We start from the raw sequence: 16426 nt of genomic DNA on the forward strand, positions 1-16426 counted from the left end.
GGCGGCCATTGGAGGGTGAACCAACGGCAAAGAAAGACCTTTCTCTCTGTCTCTCTCTCTCACTGTCCACTCTGCCTGTCAAAAAATAAAAATAAAATAAAATAAAATAAATTTATTTATTGAAAGGCTGAGTTACAGAAAAGGAGACACAGGAAGTTTGTCCATCTGTTGGCTTGCTCCCCAGATGGTCTCAAATGGCCAAGGCTGGGCCAGGCTGAAGCCAGGACCCAGGGGTTTCATCCAGGTCTCCCACATGGGTAGCAGGTATTCAAACACGGGTACCATCTTCTGCTCTCTCAGGTGTGCTTTAGTGTGGAGCCGGATCAGAAATGGAACAGCTAGAGCTCGAACTGGTGCTCATATGGGATGCTGGGGTCACAGGCAATGGCTTAGCCTCTGTGCCACAGTGCTGTCCCCTCACATTTTATTTTTACTTTTTAAAATTTATGTGAGAGTCAGACTTAAAGACAGAGAAATGGATGGAGACAGAGACAGGCAGAGAGAAACTCCTGTTGTTGGTTCACTTCCCAAATGCCTGCAAGGGCCTGGGGTGGGCTGAGGCTGAAGTCAAGGGCTGGAAACTAAATCTAGGTTTTCCACATGCATGGCAGGAACCAAAATGCTTGGGCCATCACCACTACCTCCCAGGGTCCACAGTAACAGGAAGCTGGAGTCAAAAGCCAGGGCCACATACTCTAGTTTAGGACACTGGTGTCCTAACTGCTAGGCTAAACGCCCATCCCGCTCACATTTATTTTTAGAACAAATTTACAGCAACTCAGCTTCAAGTATATATTTGAATACTTTTTGAGGAAAAAAATTAAACTTGCCGCAGGGTATTATGGAGAACATCAGTATGTATCTCGATTAGACAGTGAGGTTAGGGTTTGTTGGCTAGAAAAGGGAATGAGGGGGCTGGCGTTGTGGCGTAGCTTGTAAAGCTGCCGCCTGCAGTGCCAGCATCCCATATGGGCGCCGGTTCGAGCCCCAGCTGCTACACTTCTGATCCAGCTCTCTGCTATGGCCTGGGAAAGCAATAGAAGATGGCCCAAGTCCTTGGGACCCTGCACCTGCATGGGAGACCCAGAAGAAGCACCTGGCTTCGGAGATCAATGCAGCTCCAGCCATTGAGGCCAATTAGGGAGTGAACCGTTGGGTGAAAGACCTCTCTCTTTCTCTAGCGCGCTCTCTCTCTCTCTCTCTGCCTCTCTCTATCTTTCTCTCTCCCTCTGCCTCTCCTCCTCTCTCTCTGTAACTCTGACCTTTCCTGGCATGTAGCCAACGTTTAGTACGTGTATGTGATGTTGAAATCAGCCCATCGTATTTAGTTTTATTTTGAGTAGAAAGACAATTAAGATTCCCTTTCCTTAGAGGGTTTATGTCCTCAGTAGCAGGGAATAAAACACATCTACAAATCCTTTGGAAAACCAGCAGGACGTTGTAATAAGAGAGGTACAAAGAAAGTGCCCAAGAGGATTAAAGGAAAGAAAGTCTGTATCTAATTATTGAGGTGAAAAGTCAGATGACCCTGGGGATGGCGCCACAGCAAATGATGCTTGAGATTATCTTCAGAAGTTAGGATTGCAGTAGATAGAGGTGGATGAAGAAAATGCTAAAATATAACAAAAGTTCCAGTTAATACAATGATTGTTAAGCTAAATACAGTAACCTAACCCTACTGTATGATATTTAGATGGGTGTCTAAGAGACTTCAGAAATTTTCAGAGTATATATAGGGCAAAGATATACTATGCAAGTAGCTATATGATTATATACAAGTAGATTTTTTAAATTTTTTTTTTTATTTTTTGACAGGCAGAGTGGACAGTGAGAGAGACAGAGAGAAAGGTCTTCCTTTGCCATTGGTTCACCCTCCAGTGGCTGCCGCACCGTGCTGATACGAAGGCAGGAGTCAGGTGCTTTTCCTGGTCTCCCATGGGGTGCAGGGCCCAAGCACCTGGGCCATCCTCCACTGCACTCCCTGGCCACAGCAGAGAGCTGGCCTGGAAGAGGGGCAACCGGGACAGAATCCGGTGCCTTGACCAGGACTAGAACCCGGTGTGCCGGCGCCGCAAGGCGGAGGATTAGCCTAGTGAGCCATGGCGCTGGCCTGTTTTTTTTTTTTTTTTTTTTTTTTTTTTTAAGATTTATTTATTTGAAAGAGTTAGAGATGGAGGGAGGGAGGGAGGGAGGGAGGGAGGGAGGGAGAGAGAGAGAGAGACAGATTTTCTACCTGTTGGTTCACTCCTCAGATGGCCCCAATGACCAGGCCCAAAGCCAGCAGCCTCATCCATATCTTCACGTGGGTGACAGGGGCCCAAGCATTTGGGTCATCTTCTGCTGCTTTCCCAGGCTATTAACAGGGAGCTGGATCAGAAGTGGAGCAACAGGGACGCAAACTGGCACCCATATGGTTAACCCATAACAGGCTTAACCTGTTATGCAACCATGTTGGCCCCTGTACCCTCCTTGACGTCACTTCTCACTTGGGAAACCACAAGAACATAAAAATTGCCTTTCTTCTTGTATTCTTGTTCCACTACAAATTCTTCTTCGTGTGTAGTCACCTGTGTCAGAGCACTGCACAGTCCTGCTCAGAAGGTCTTTTTATGGTTATGGTAAAATTAAAACTCCTGAGTAAGATGGACACTATCTTCAGCTTTGATCTCATTCTTTGTCTCTCCATCTTGCTCACTTTGTCCCTCATTATCTTTCTGTGACTTGACCCTGCTGTTGCCACAGGGCTGTCATGGGCGATTTTCCCTGCACAGAACTCCTCTCTCCCACATTTGTGTGTCATCTCATCTTCTCAGTTCTTTGCGTAAATAGCACCTCAGAGGAGCCTTCCCTGATGACCTATCTAGAACACATGCTAACCTGCCGTCCCTTCACTGTTTTTTATTTATAGCACTTAAGTTGCACATTAGTTGGTTTTTCAGTTGTCTCCACTTTTAGAATGTAAGGTTAAAGGTTAAGTTTTTTATTTGGAACTTAACTCTACTCAAGTGACTTGAGCAGTGACTGTCACATAGTGGATGTTCAAATGTCTGTTCATGGATGAACAGAAAGATCTTTTCTCATGATGTCAACTATCCACATGCTCCAATTTAAAACAAAATGTGGAATGAGACGATTTTTGGTATGGCTGTACTCTGACTTTTAATTCTCTATTTCTGATATCCTTTCTTAGTGTTAGTTCTCCTTTTGTAGCTTTTTGAATAAAGGCCACTTCCCCAATTGTCTTTCTGCTTCCTCAAAATCTATTAAAATTAATTTGCAAAATGGAAACAAATCCCCATCTTTTAGTGTATGTGCTGCCGAAGCGAGCACAACAAATCCCCATCTTAAAACCAACAAAATCTTTACCAAATCCTCAGAAAAATAACTTTTATAAATTTTTCTAGCTTTTGTTTTGGTCATTTGTGTTGGTGGCCACCCATTTGCCTCATGTAGGACCCTCTTCATTCTGTCACTCTTTGCTCCCACACTCAGGAGGCATATATATTCTTTCTTTCTTTTTTTTTTTTTTTTAAGATTTCATTTATTTATTTGAGACGTAGAGTTACAGACAGTGAGAGGAAGAGACAGAGAGAAAGGTCTTATTTCCGTTGGTTCACTCCCCAAATGGCTGCAATGGCTGAAACTGTGCTGATCTGAAGCCAGGAGCCAGGTGCTTCTTCCTGGTCTCCCGCGCGGGTGCAGGGGCCCAAGCACTTAGGCCATCTTCTGTTGCTTTCCCAGGCCACAGAAGAGAGCTGGATTGGAAGAGGAGCAGCCAGGACTAGAACCCGCACCCGTATGGGATGCCGGCACCACAGGCAGAGGATTAACCTACTGTGCTACGGCGCTGGCCCCTAAGGGGGCATATAGATTCTAAGTCTTCTAACATTTGTGAAAAGTCTCTTGAATCTCTTCTGTTCTTTTTGGCTCTTCTTCTGGTCCCAGTTATCTTTTTTTTTTTTTTAAGATTTCTTTCTTTCTTTTTTTTTTTTTTTTCATGAAAAATTACACAAAGAAGGAGAGGCAGAGAGAGAGAGAGAGAGAGAGAGAGAGAGAGATGTCTTCCATCTGCTGGTTCACTCCCCAGCTGACCGCAACAGCTGGAGCTGCGCCAATCCGGAGCCAGGAGCCAGGAGCTTCCTCTGGGTCTCCCATGTGGGTGCAGGGGCTCAAGGACTTGGGCCGTCTTCTACTGCTTTCCCAGGCTATAGCAGAAAGCTGGATCAGAAGCGGAGCAGCCGGGTCTTGAACTGGTGCCCATATGGGATGCCGGTGCTTCAGGACAGGACATTAACCTGCTGTGCCACAAATAAATAAGTGTTTATTTATTCATTTTTATTTATCTGAAAGAGGTGAAACAGAGAGAGATCTATCTGCTGGTTCACTGCCCAAATACTTGTAACAATCAGGGCTGTCAAGCTGAAAGCAGGAGCCGGGAACTTCATCTGTCTCCCACGTGGGTGGCAAGGACTCAGTACTTGAACTGTCATTGGCTGTTTCCCAGGCACATGAGCAGGAAGCTTGATTGGAAGCAGAGGCTGAGGCAGGACTGGATCCTAGGCACTCTGATAAGGAAGTGAGCGTGTCCCAAGTTGCGACTTAACCTGCCGCACCACAACGCCCACTCTGCCCATCATCGTTGACCTGTGCTCCTGTACCTGGCTCTTAGTGTTCTTCTGTATTGTGTCTTCATGTTACTGCCAGGATTGCCTTTAATATTAATATATATATATATATATTTTTTTTTTTTTGACAGGCAGAGAGGACAGTGAGAGAGAGAGACAGAGAGAAAGGTCTTCCTTTTCCATTGGTTCACCCCGCAATGGGCGCTCTGGCGGTACGCTGGCCCAGCGCGCTGTGGCCGTCGTACTGCGCTGATCCGAAGCCAGGAGCCAGGTGCTTCTCCTGGTCTCCCATGTAGGTGCAGGGCCCAAGCACTTGGGCCATCCTCCACTGCACTCCCGGGCCACAGCAGAGGGCTGGACTGGAAGAGGAGCAACTGGGACAGAATCCGGTGCCCTGTCCGGGACTAGAACCTGGTGTGCTGGCGCCGCAGGTGGAAGATTAGCCTATTGAGCCATGGTGCCGGCCTAATATATATATTTTAATATATATTTATATATATATATATTCATGTGGAATTCAGACTCCCGGCTACCTAGGGCTGGTTTGGCTGCCCTTATGTCACTGGGGACACAGTTCGTTCCTTCTGTTGCGTCTTCCTTAGCAAGCAGTGCCTTCTGTAAAGATGTCTCATGGACACGAGTTCTACTGGTGCTCTCACTGTCTTGTCTGCTTTTTGTGTCAAGAAATGTGAAAAGCAAGAGGATCAGTCAGCCTCCCCCTTTTAAGAGCCTTCTAGGAATTCCGGTGTGGTGACTTCTCACACTGTTTACCATCTCAGATTGTTGGGATTATTGGACAGCCTTGTAATGGGGCACTGTTTTTTTTTTTTCTTAAAGCAAAGTTCCTTTAGTAAACATAAGGGAGCCGGCGCCGTGGCTCACTAGGCTAATCCTCCACCTTGCAGCGCCGGCACACCGGGTTCTAGTCCTGGTCAGGGCGCCGGATTCTGTCCCGGTTGCCCCTCTTCCAGGCCAGCTCTCTGCTGTGGCCCGGGAGTACAGTGGAGGATGGCCCAAGTGCTTGGGCCCTGCACCCCATGGGAGACCAGGATAAGTACCTGGCTCCTGCTATCGGATCAGTGCGGTGCACCGGCTGCAGCGCGCTGGCCGCAGCGGCCATTGTAGGGTGAACCAACGGCAAAGGAAGACCTTTCTCTCTGTCTCTCTCTCTCTTACTGTCCACTCTGCCTGTCAAAAAAAAAAAAAAAAAAAAAAAAGGAAACATTTTGGGTAGGAAACCGGTGGTCTAGCTGCTAAGATGCACCTCTTGCCTTTTTTGCATCCTTTTTGGTCTTTCCTTAACTGTCTGTCTCTCTCTCTCTCTGTCCTTTTTTTTTTTTTTTTTCTTTTTTGGCCTGGTTACCTCCTCCATGTTCCATAAGACTGAAGTCAATGTAAACTCTTAAGGGTGGAAACCGCTTCTTTTTGTAGGTTACATCATTCACTTGAACAAGTGGGCCATTGTAGTGTAGAAATAAAAAAAACAGAAAAATAAAGAATTTAACCTGTGAACAACTGTAGTGTTTAATTCTTGTGTGTGTTTTTCTAACCAGGGAAGTTGGCCTTGTGATATGTACTCTAAACCTTAAATATAATCTTTTAAAGGTTAATTGTATCAAAGAAGAAACTTCAAGATACTGTGGAAAAGACAAAGATTTGATGAAAGCATATTTATTCAGGTAAATTTTAAAAAAGTTTTAGACAAATATGAAGTTCTGCCTTTATAATATAATATTCAAGGATATAAAATGTCACTAAGTCAGACTAGGGTTGTAGTAAAGTCATATGAAGTTTAGGAAAAAGTACAATAGATGTAGTCCTTAATATCTCTACATTTTAGCCTCCTTGTTTACAAAATGAGAAGAGTAATACCTATGTCATGGGGTTGTTTTGGATGTTATGTGACACTTTTATGTCATTTTCTACCACACATGTGTGGTAAGTAGGCACTTAACAAATTTAGGGTTCTGAGTAGATATGTTGGGTCCACATTTAGGTATAAAACGTCCTCTATTTTTTCTTCTTCTTCTTTTTTTTTTTTTTTTTTTGACAGGCAGAGTGAACAGTGAGAGAGACAGAGAGAAAGATCTTCCTTTTCCGTTGGTTCACCCCACAATGGCCGCTGTGGCTGGCAGCCGGCATGTGGCGCTGATCTGAAGCCAGGAGCCAGGTACTTCTCCTGGTCTCCCATGTGGGTACAGGGCCCAAGGACTTGGGCCATCCTCCACTGCACTCCCAGGCCACAGCAGAGAGCTAGACTGGAAGAGGAGCAACCGGGACTAGAACCCGGTATGCTGGTGCCACAGGTGGAGGATTAGCCTATTGAACTGCGGCGCCGGCCAGTGTCCTCTATTTTTGAGGGATGTTTCAATGTCTAGGTTATGGATTCCTCTGCCTTTGGGTCTGCTACTCTTCCTGAGATTTCTCAGATCCTTGACTCAATTGGGAATTTGGCTTAGGAAGTGGAAGAGACCTTTTTTTCTTTTCTTTCCTACTGGTCTCCTTCCTTGTCCATTTTGGGGAATCTGTATAATGGTAAGGTCAATAGAAAGCCTTTCTTGGACTAGAGTTTTTGACCAGATCTGTGGCCTAGCTTTTCAAAGTCAGCATAATTGCTGAGTATACAATAAAAATTTGAAAGTATATTATTTACCTAGCACTCTGGTAAGGTGCATAAGCATATAGATAAGACAGAGGCTTTAACATCAAAAAACTAAGAAACGAATGTAGACAAATCAAATTTTTTTTTCAAGATTGATTTATTTATGTGAAAGGCAGAATTACAGAGGAGAGAGTGGGAGATCCTCCATGTGCTAATTCCCTCCCTGATGACTGCAATGGCCAGGACTGGGCCATGCCAAAGCCAGGATCATGGAACTCCATCTGGGTCTCCCACATGAGTAGCAGAACTCAGGCACTTTGATCATCGTCTGCTGCTTTCCCAGCAACATAAGCAGGGAGCTAGATTGGAAGTAGAGCAGCCAGGACTTGAACCATGCTCGATTGGAAGTAGAGCAGCCAGGACTTGAACCATGCTCACTTTGGATGCTGGCATTACAGGCAGCGACTTAGCCCACGGCCCCACAACGTAGCCCTGACACATTGAATTCTAAGGCAATATAACTATATTGTGTTTTAAACTTCTTTCCTAGGGGAAATATACTGCTCAGAGAATTCCCTACGGACACCTTGTTTGATGAGAATGCCATCGTTGCCCATGTTCTCTTGTAAGTACAGGGGGCACTTGTTCACTTATTTATTGTTACTTACCTACTGTTTTCATTAAATAACCATATCCATTAAAGTATGTTAGGAGTTTGACGTTATAATGACAGCCATCAGTTTCACACAATTTCCTTTTCTGCCTCTCTGCATTGAAGATCTAAAATCTCTCTCTCTCTCTGATTTATTTATTTATTTTAAAAGTCAGAGTTAGAGAGGAAGAGAGATCCATTTTCCATCTTTTAGTTCACTCCCCAGGTGGCTGCAACAGCCAGAGTTAGGCCAGGCTGAAGCCGGGAGCTTCATCCAGGTCTCCCAAGTGGGTGGCAAGGGCCCAATCACCTGGGGCATCTTCTGCTCTCCCAGGAACATTTTCAGGAAGTTATATTGGAGATGGAGCAGCCAGGACACGAACTGGTGCCCTGTGTGATGGTGGCATAGCAGATGGCAGCTTTACCCTCTACACCACAATGCTGGCCCCTAAAATTTCTTTAATGGCAAAGGATAAAGCAACAAATAAACACACTGTGAAAGCAGGAAGTGATCACATGGTCACATGGTCATAGGATTTTTGATTCTACCAGTAAAGTGAAGATGTTTCCAGGTATCTTGGTCTGCTTGGTTTAGACTGGTACTATAAACAACAGAAACTCTGTTTCCATGGTTCTGGAGGCCAGGAAGTATAGATCAAGATGCCGACAGGTTTGGTGTCTGGGGAGGGCCTCTGGTTTGTAGATGGCCATCTTTCCTCTGTTCTCGCATGGTGGGGGAGGTTGAAGGAACTCCCTGAAATAACTTTTATAATGTCATCCGTGAGGCCTCTGCCTTCATGACCTAACTACCCAAGACCCCGCCACCTCCTAATACTGAGGCTTTGCCAATCACCAGAGCAGGAGGAGACCAGGCCAGAATCCTGTGTGAGCTTTCAGGCCTGGCCAGAGGCAACTCCAAACTTTGCCTGGTATCCTCCTAGGGCAAAAGTGCTCTCATCACACCAGACTTGGTGAACAGCCAGTGCCGTATGAAAACTGGGGCCAAAGACTTGGGCCTCCCCCATTATGATCCTTTAGGCCAACCATGCTCCCCTGCACACCTGTGCTCCCAGCCCAGATGCCTCTTTATCAGAGATGGGGATGAACCTTGGTAGTTCACTAAGCCTTCCTTAACGAAGGTCGCTGGCACAAGTGTTTTTCTCAGCTTTTAGTCAGTTCCTTTCCACTCCTAGCTTTTGCATCTTTTCTTCTGCCAAGTGACCCATAAAGAGGAAGGGAACCTTTTGGGGAGTTCCTTGGAATGAGGTGACTCTTTCTGTCTGCGCTGTATCCATCTTCCATCTGACCCTTGCCAGTTGGCCATCCTGTTAGATGAAAAATAGAACCTTGTGGAGCCAGTGCCTCTTTTATGTCTTGCCTGCACTGTCACAGTAGCTAACAAAAGTATTTTTTTTTCTTTTTAAAGATTTTTATTTATTTGAGAGGCAGAGTTACAGAGAGAGAGAGAAAGAGAAAGGTTCACTCCCCAAGTGCCCTCATTAGTGGAGCTGGGCCGATCCGAAACCAGGAGCCAGGAGTTTCATCCAGGTCTCCCATGTGGGTACAGGGACCCAAGAACTTGGCCATCTTCCACTGTTTCCTAGGCCATTTGAGGGAGCTGGATTGGAGGTGGAGCAGCTGGGACTTGAACCAGCACCAGTTAGCAGTGCGAATGCCGGAAGCAGAGGCATAACCTAGTACCCCACAGTGCTGACCCTGTAAATAAAGTCTTTTTATTTATTTAAAGATTTATTTATTTATTTGAAAGGCAGATTTACAGAGAGGAGAGGCAGAGAGACAGAGACAGAGACAGAGAGAGAGAGAGAGAGAGAGTCTTCCATCCACTGATTCACTTCCCAAATGGCTGCAACAGCCAGAGCTGTGTCAATCCAAAGCCAGGAGCCAGGAGCTTCTTCTGGGTCTCCCACATAAGAGTGCAGGGGTCCAAGGACATGGGCCATCTTCTACTGCTTTCCTAGGCCACAGCAGAGAGCGGGATCTGAAGTGGAGAGTCGGGACTTGAGCCCATATGGGATGCTGTAGGCGGCAGCCTTACCTGCTATGCCACAGTGCCGGCCCCATAAATAAAGTCTTGATTGTTACGTTTAATTTGCTATTCAGTTCTAGTTGACCATTTCAACACTTGATTAGCAAACAGTGTAGGCAGGCAAGTGATCAGATGAGTCTCTGAGAGAGCTTTCTGATGGATGTGAGACAGACTTGTAAGTTCCAATACATGGGTATTACTCTTCTCATAGAAACCATTGTGTGGCTGTTGTATTCTACGGAGGTAGAGACAGCAGAGGGGACTTGATTTTTAATGCTTAGGAGGTAAAATTACTTGGATTTTGTAGTAGTTAATTTGTTAACAGTCAACAAAACTACGAGCTTGAGTTAATCCTTGATTTATTTCCTTTCCCACCCACACTACCCGAAGACCACTGTGGTCTCCTTCTGAAGTAGGCAAAGGAGAGCAAGTTTATAGAACATGCGTCTACTTTAGAAAGGTGAATGTCATGTCCATTTTCAGATATAGTTAGGCATTAGAACCCTGTGAAATACACATCTAGGTGTTGTCAACATATAAATGTTATCTGGAGAGTGTTCTAGGACAACACCAACACTTAAGGGAAGAAGAACTGAGAAAAATGGGAAGTATCAAGGAAGTAGAATCACTTTTATTATTTATTTACTTGAGAGGCAGAGTTACAGACAGAGAAGGGGAGAGACAGAAAAGTCTTGCAGCTACTGGTTCACTCCCCAAATGGCCACAATAGCTGGGACTGAACAGATCTGAAGCTAGGAGCCAGGATCTTCTTCCAGGTCTCCCACGTGGGTGCAGGGGCCCAAGTACTTGGGCCGTCCTCTGCTGCTGTCCCAGGCACATTAGCAGGGAGCAGGATTGGAAGTGGAGCAGCAGGGACTAGAACTGGCATCCATATGGGATGCTGACACCACGAGCAGCGGCTTAGCCTACTATGCCATAGCACTGGCCCCAGAAATAGAATTCTGAAGAGGCAGTGTCCTCATTTTTGTTTAAAATGTAAGAAAATGACTTGTGGAACACAGTAATTCACGAAATTTTCCAGTAATGAGATTTAGATTGTTAAAAACTATGCCAAATGGTATTCCCTATCACAGCAGAACCTTGAGGACTGCCATGAGGAATAAAAATGTCTTTCACTCTATCAGCCTAATTTCGTGTGCTAAGGCATCCTTTTGAGATGCACCTTGCTGACAAGCAATTTCTTTCTCTATGTGTCCTCTGTTGGAGTTGCACAGTGCTTGTAGACAGGGAATTGAACTGTTGCTTCATTTCTTTGCTCACTTTTCTATTGTGTTTTAATTCTCATTAATTTTTGGTTGCTCTCCTTACACAAAGGAAAAACTGTAGAATTTTTTCCCCAAGTTGATTATTTATCTTTTGAATTACATTGTTGTTCTTTTAAGAGTCATGTAGTCAAATTTATCTTTTTCTCTTTAGACTTTTGAATTTTAAATTGTGCTGTGCTCTTCCTTATGTCGTTTTATAAAAGAATTCATTGAATTTTTTTTGGTTTTCAATTGATAAACTTTGTTTTTTAGAGAAGTTGCAGATTTACAGCAAATTGTAACATTTATGGAAAATTGAGCATAATGCAATTACCAAGTATCTCCTTTCTCCTCTGTATATAGTTTTCCTTGTTTTTAACATTTTACATTATTGTGGTGCAGTTCTTACTAAAGTGTATAGTTTGCACTAGAGTTCATTCTTTCTGTTTTATGTAACGACATATTTTCACCATTACAGTATCATACAGAGTATTTTCACTGCCCTAAAAATCCCCCCTACTTCACCTGTTCATCACTTTCCTTCCTCCCAAACTATTGATCTTCACTGTCTAAATAGTGTTGCCTTTCCCGGCGGGTCATACATTCGAAATCATAGGGTTTGTAGCTCTTTCAGATTGATTTCTTTCAGCTAATATATTTAAGATTCTTCTATGTTTTTTTGTGGAGTGATAGTTTATTTTTAATCATTAAATAATATTTTGTTGTATGAATGTACAGCTGGTTGATTTTCTGTTCACCATGAAGGACATCCTGGTTGTTTCCAAGTTTTGGCAATTGTGAGCAAGGTGCTGTAAACATTCATGTGCAGGCTTTTTGTGTGGGTTTAAGTTTTTAACTAATTTGTGTAGGTGCCTGGGGTGAGATAATAGGATCGTTAGGTAAGACTGTTTTTAGCTTTGTAAGAGACAGCCAAGCTGTCTTTTTTTTTTTTTTTTTTTTTTTGGACAGGCAGAGTGGACAGTGAGAGAGAGAGAGAAAGGTCTTCCTTTTCTGTTGGTTCACCATCCAATGGCCGGCGCACCGCGCTGATCCGAAGCCAGGAGCCAGGTGCTTCTCCTGGTCTCCCATGTAGGTGCAGGGCCCAAGCACTTGGGCCATCCTCCACTGCCTTCCGGGCCACAGCAGAGAGCTGGACTGGAAGAAGGGCAACTGGGACAGAATCCGCTGCCCCGACTGGGACTAGAACCCGGGGTGCTGGCGCCACAGGCTGAGGATTAGCCTATTGAGCCGCGGCGCCGGCCCCAAGCTGTCTTTCAGTGTGGCTGTACCATCATGCTTGGCCATCAGCAATGAATGTGAGTTCATGTTGTGCCGTGTCCTTGCCAGCATTTGGCAGTATGAATTTGTGACAAAATTTTAGCTGTTCTAATAGGTTTGTAGTGGTATCTCATAGTATAAAACATCATTTCAGGGGCCGGCACTGTGGTGCCAGCATCCCATATGGGTGTTGGCTTGAGTCCTGGCTGCTCCTCTTCTGATCCAGCTCTCTGCTAATGTGCCTAGGAAAGCAGTGCAGGATGGCACAAGTGTTTAAAAAAAAATATATATATATATATATAAAGAAGGAAAGCATTATTTCATTTGCTTATTTGCTGTCTGTATATCTTCTTTGATGGGTTGTCTGTTCAGAACTTTTTGCCTATTTTTAAAATTGGGTTGTTTTCTTGCTGAGTTTTAAGTTTGTACATTTTGGCCAGTGCTATGGCTCACTTGGCTAATCCTCTGCCTGTGGCACCAGCACCCCGGGTTCTGGTCCCTGTTGCTCCTCTTCCAGTCCAGCTCTCTGCTGTGGCCTTGGAGGGCAGTGGAGGATGGTCCAAATGCTTGGGTCCCTGCACCCGCATGGGAGACAAGGAGGAAGCACCCAGCTCCTGGCTTTGGATCGGTGCAGCGCCGGCCGTAGCGGCCATTAGGGGAGTGAACCAACGGAAGGAAGACCTTACTCTCTGTCTTTCTCTCACTGTCTATAACTCTACTTGTCAAATAAAAAAAAAGTTTGTATATTTTGTCTTTTATCAGCTATAGGCTTGCCAATATTGTCTCAGAATCTTTTTTGTTTTTCATTCTCGTAATAGTTTGTGGCTTTTTTTTTTTCATTCTGTTTATTTTACATAGCATAAGTTTATAAGGATAATGAAGTCTAAGAACAGTTTCTTTTCCTATAGATTGTAAACATTTTAAAAAATATTTCTTTAAAGACATTTATTGGAGAGGTAGAGTTACAGACAGAGAGAGGGAGAGACAGAGAGAAAGGTCTTCCATCTGCTGGCTCACTCCCCAAATGGCCACAATGGGCCGGAGCTGGGCTGATCCGAAGCCAGGAGCCAGGAGCTTTTTCCAGGTCTCCCACATGGGTGCAGGGGCCCAAGGACTCAGGCCATCTTCCGCTGCTTTCCCAGGCCATAGCAGAGAGCTGAAATTGGCAGAGGAGCAGCTGGTTCAGGAACTGGCATCCATGTGGGATGCCAGCACCACAGGTGGGGGCTTAACCTGCTATGCCACCGTGCCAGCCCCTATAGATTGCACTTTTGATGTTGTATCTTAAAATTCGTTCTGGGACTAAAGCTGTGGTGCAGCGAGTTAAGCCACCATCTATAATGTTGGTATCCCATATGGGCACCAGTTCCAGTGCTGGGTGCTCTACTTCTGATCCAGCTCTGTGCTGATGCACCTGGGAAAACAGCAGAAGATGGCCCAAGTCCTTGGGCCCCTGCAACCACATGGGAGACCCAGAAGAAGCTCTTGGCTCCTGGCTTTGATCTGGCCTGGCCCTGGCCATTGAGGCCATTTGGAGAGTGAACCAGCAGATAGACGATGTCTCTCTATCTCTCTCTATAGCTCTGCCTTTCAAATAAATAAATAAATCTTTAAAAAAAGAATAAGAAAATTCACTTAAAAATCAGCTCATTCCCAATATAAGGCTACCAAGATTTTCTCCTATCTTATAGGATTTTTAAATATTTTATTTATATATTGAAGAGAGAGAGTTAACAGACAGAAGGAGAGACAAAGAGAAAGTTCTTCAATCTGCTGGTTCACTCCCCAGATGGCTGCAACAGTTAGAGCTGAGCTGATCCAAAGCCAGGAGCCAGGAGATGCTTCTGGATCTCCCAAGTGGGTGCAGGGTCCCAAGCACTTGGGCCATCTTCGCTGCTTTCCCAGGCCATAACAGAGAGCTGGATTGGAAGAAGAGCAGCCAGGACTATAACTGGTGCCCTTATGGGATGCTGGCACTGCAGGCAGAGCCTTAACCTACCATGCCACAACGCTGGCCCCTCTTCTAGGATTTTTAAAATTTGGTAGTCTGTATTTAGGTCTGTGATCCGTTTTGACTTAATTTTTTTATAAGGTTTAAAGTCATTGTGCTGGTTTATTGTGTATGTGGATGATCAGTTTTCACACCCTTTGTTGAAGAAGTATCCTGTTTTTCACTGAATTGCCTTTCCTCCTTTGGCAAAGATCTCTATATGTGTGGGTATTCTTACTGTCATACTGTTTTTATTTGACGTGTAAAATTTCATCTCCTTATAATTTAATCAGTGAATGGTATGAGGAAGGGACTTAGCAGTGTATTTATCATCCAGATGGTGCCTGAGGTTAGTGCAGGTGGTCACTGTTTGAGGTGCCACTGTGTACACTTAGGGCTCATATGCATTTGGATCTGTTTGTGGACTTTCAGTCTCATGGTTTTATAAAGTAATATCTCAATTTCTATATCCTTTCCTATTTCTCTTCAGAATTGCTTGTTTGTTTTTCTATTTGCATATGACATTTCAAAGGAGCTCGCCCAGTTTCTTTTCCTCTCTGCTTAAATCCTAGCATGAAATTTATGAATTATCTTAAGGACAGTTGACATCTTAAAAATGAATCTTCTCATCCCAGAACATGATGTCTTTCTATATGTCCGACTCTTCTAGCAGTGTTACTCAAGACAGTTTTAAAGAGAAATATGAAGTTCACAACAAAATTAATAGGAAGTTACAGAAACTTCCCGTTTATCCCAAGCCCTTACATATACATAAACTTTCCCACTGTTAGTGCCCCAACACTAGGGTGGTGCATTGGTTACAATTGATGACTCTGCATTGACATGCTTTCATCACCCAGTACATAAGGGTTCATTCCTGTGTTCTCTGGGTTTGAATACATGTATAATTACAGTGTCCTGCAGAGTATTTTCACATGCCTAGAAATCCTCCGTGCTCCACCTCTTCTACCTTTCCCCCAATTCCCCAGCCCCTAGCAACCACTCATCTTTTCACTTTCTCTGTCGCTGTGCCTTTTCCCAGAATGTTTATATTTGGAATCATACAGTGTGTAGGCTTTTCAAGGCTTCTTTCACTTAGTAATACATATTTAAGGTTCCTCTGTGTTTTTATGGCTTGATAGCTCATTTTATTAAATTGCTGAGTAAAACTCACTTGTATGGATGTACCACAGCTTATTTGTCCATTTAACCTATTGAAGAATATATTGCTGCTTCCAAGTTTTGGCAGTTTTGAGTAAAACTGCTTTAAATACCTGTGTACAGCTCTTAAAATCGATAAGTGTTTGTAGATCATGTTTAGATTGCTCTGAAAACACTGTTCCTGAACTGAAGGCTTGGAATAGAGAATATTTGTGTTAGTTTATTGAGCTTGCTTTTTAAAAATGTATACACCATGCTGTTATTCTTTTCTCCTAAAAAGTGTTTGAATTTGTTCTTTATATAGTGTTTTGACTGAGACCAGTGATCCACAATTAGACTTGAACTTTGCTGCTTTGTCAACAGATAAGACCAAGGTTTTAGATAATTTCCTACTTTCAGGATACAGAAAAATGCAATGAGAACAACTGTGTGTGTGTGTGTGTGTGTGTGTGTGTGTGTGAGAGAGAGAGAGAGAGAGAGAGAGAGAGAGAGAGAGTTAGTTTTCTTAGAGTCAGACCTCACAGCAGCCTGAGTAACATGGTAGTGGGTATTCCTCACCCCCAGTTCTCCAGTGTGACAGGCTGAGAGTCAAATGCTTATACCTATACGTACATCAAGTTTAGAAGAAAAGCTTGAAAATTACAAATCTCTGAGCTTCACTGGGAGCTGGAATATTTATTCTGTCCCTCTGAAGAGAACGTGTTTACGCTTTTCTCTGAAATGTAAGAGCAGAAGAGGAAGGGCTGTATCCCTAAATGTCAGCATTTGGCTCTGAGGAACTTAACAAAGGGTTTATCACCCTTTGA

General features: G+C 44.1%; 1 protein-coding gene across 5 annotated transcripts in view; it reads left to right on the forward strand.

The window, feature by feature from the left end:
- The window catches only part of TXNDC16 (thioredoxin domain containing 16), a 109903-nt gene that overhangs the window by 12576 nt on the left and 80901 nt on the right, over nt 1–16426 (forward strand). For all 5 annotated transcript variants that reach the window (XM_070053661.1, XM_070053663.1, XM_008269654.4 and 2 more), the window contains exons 4-5: nt 6231–6304; nt 7778–7852. In XM_070053661.1, the coding sequence (XP_069909762.1) occupies nt 6231–6304; nt 7778–7852 (149 nt within the window). The remainder of the gene's footprint in view (nt 1–6230; nt 6305–7777; nt 7853–16426) is intronic.

This window comes from Oryctolagus cuniculus, chromosome 12 (assembly GCF_964237555.1).
Source record: "Oryctolagus cuniculus chromosome 12, mOryCun1.1, whole genome shotgun sequence".
Classification (NCBI taxonomy): Eukaryota; Metazoa; Chordata; class Mammalia; order Lagomorpha; family Leporidae; genus Oryctolagus; species Oryctolagus cuniculus.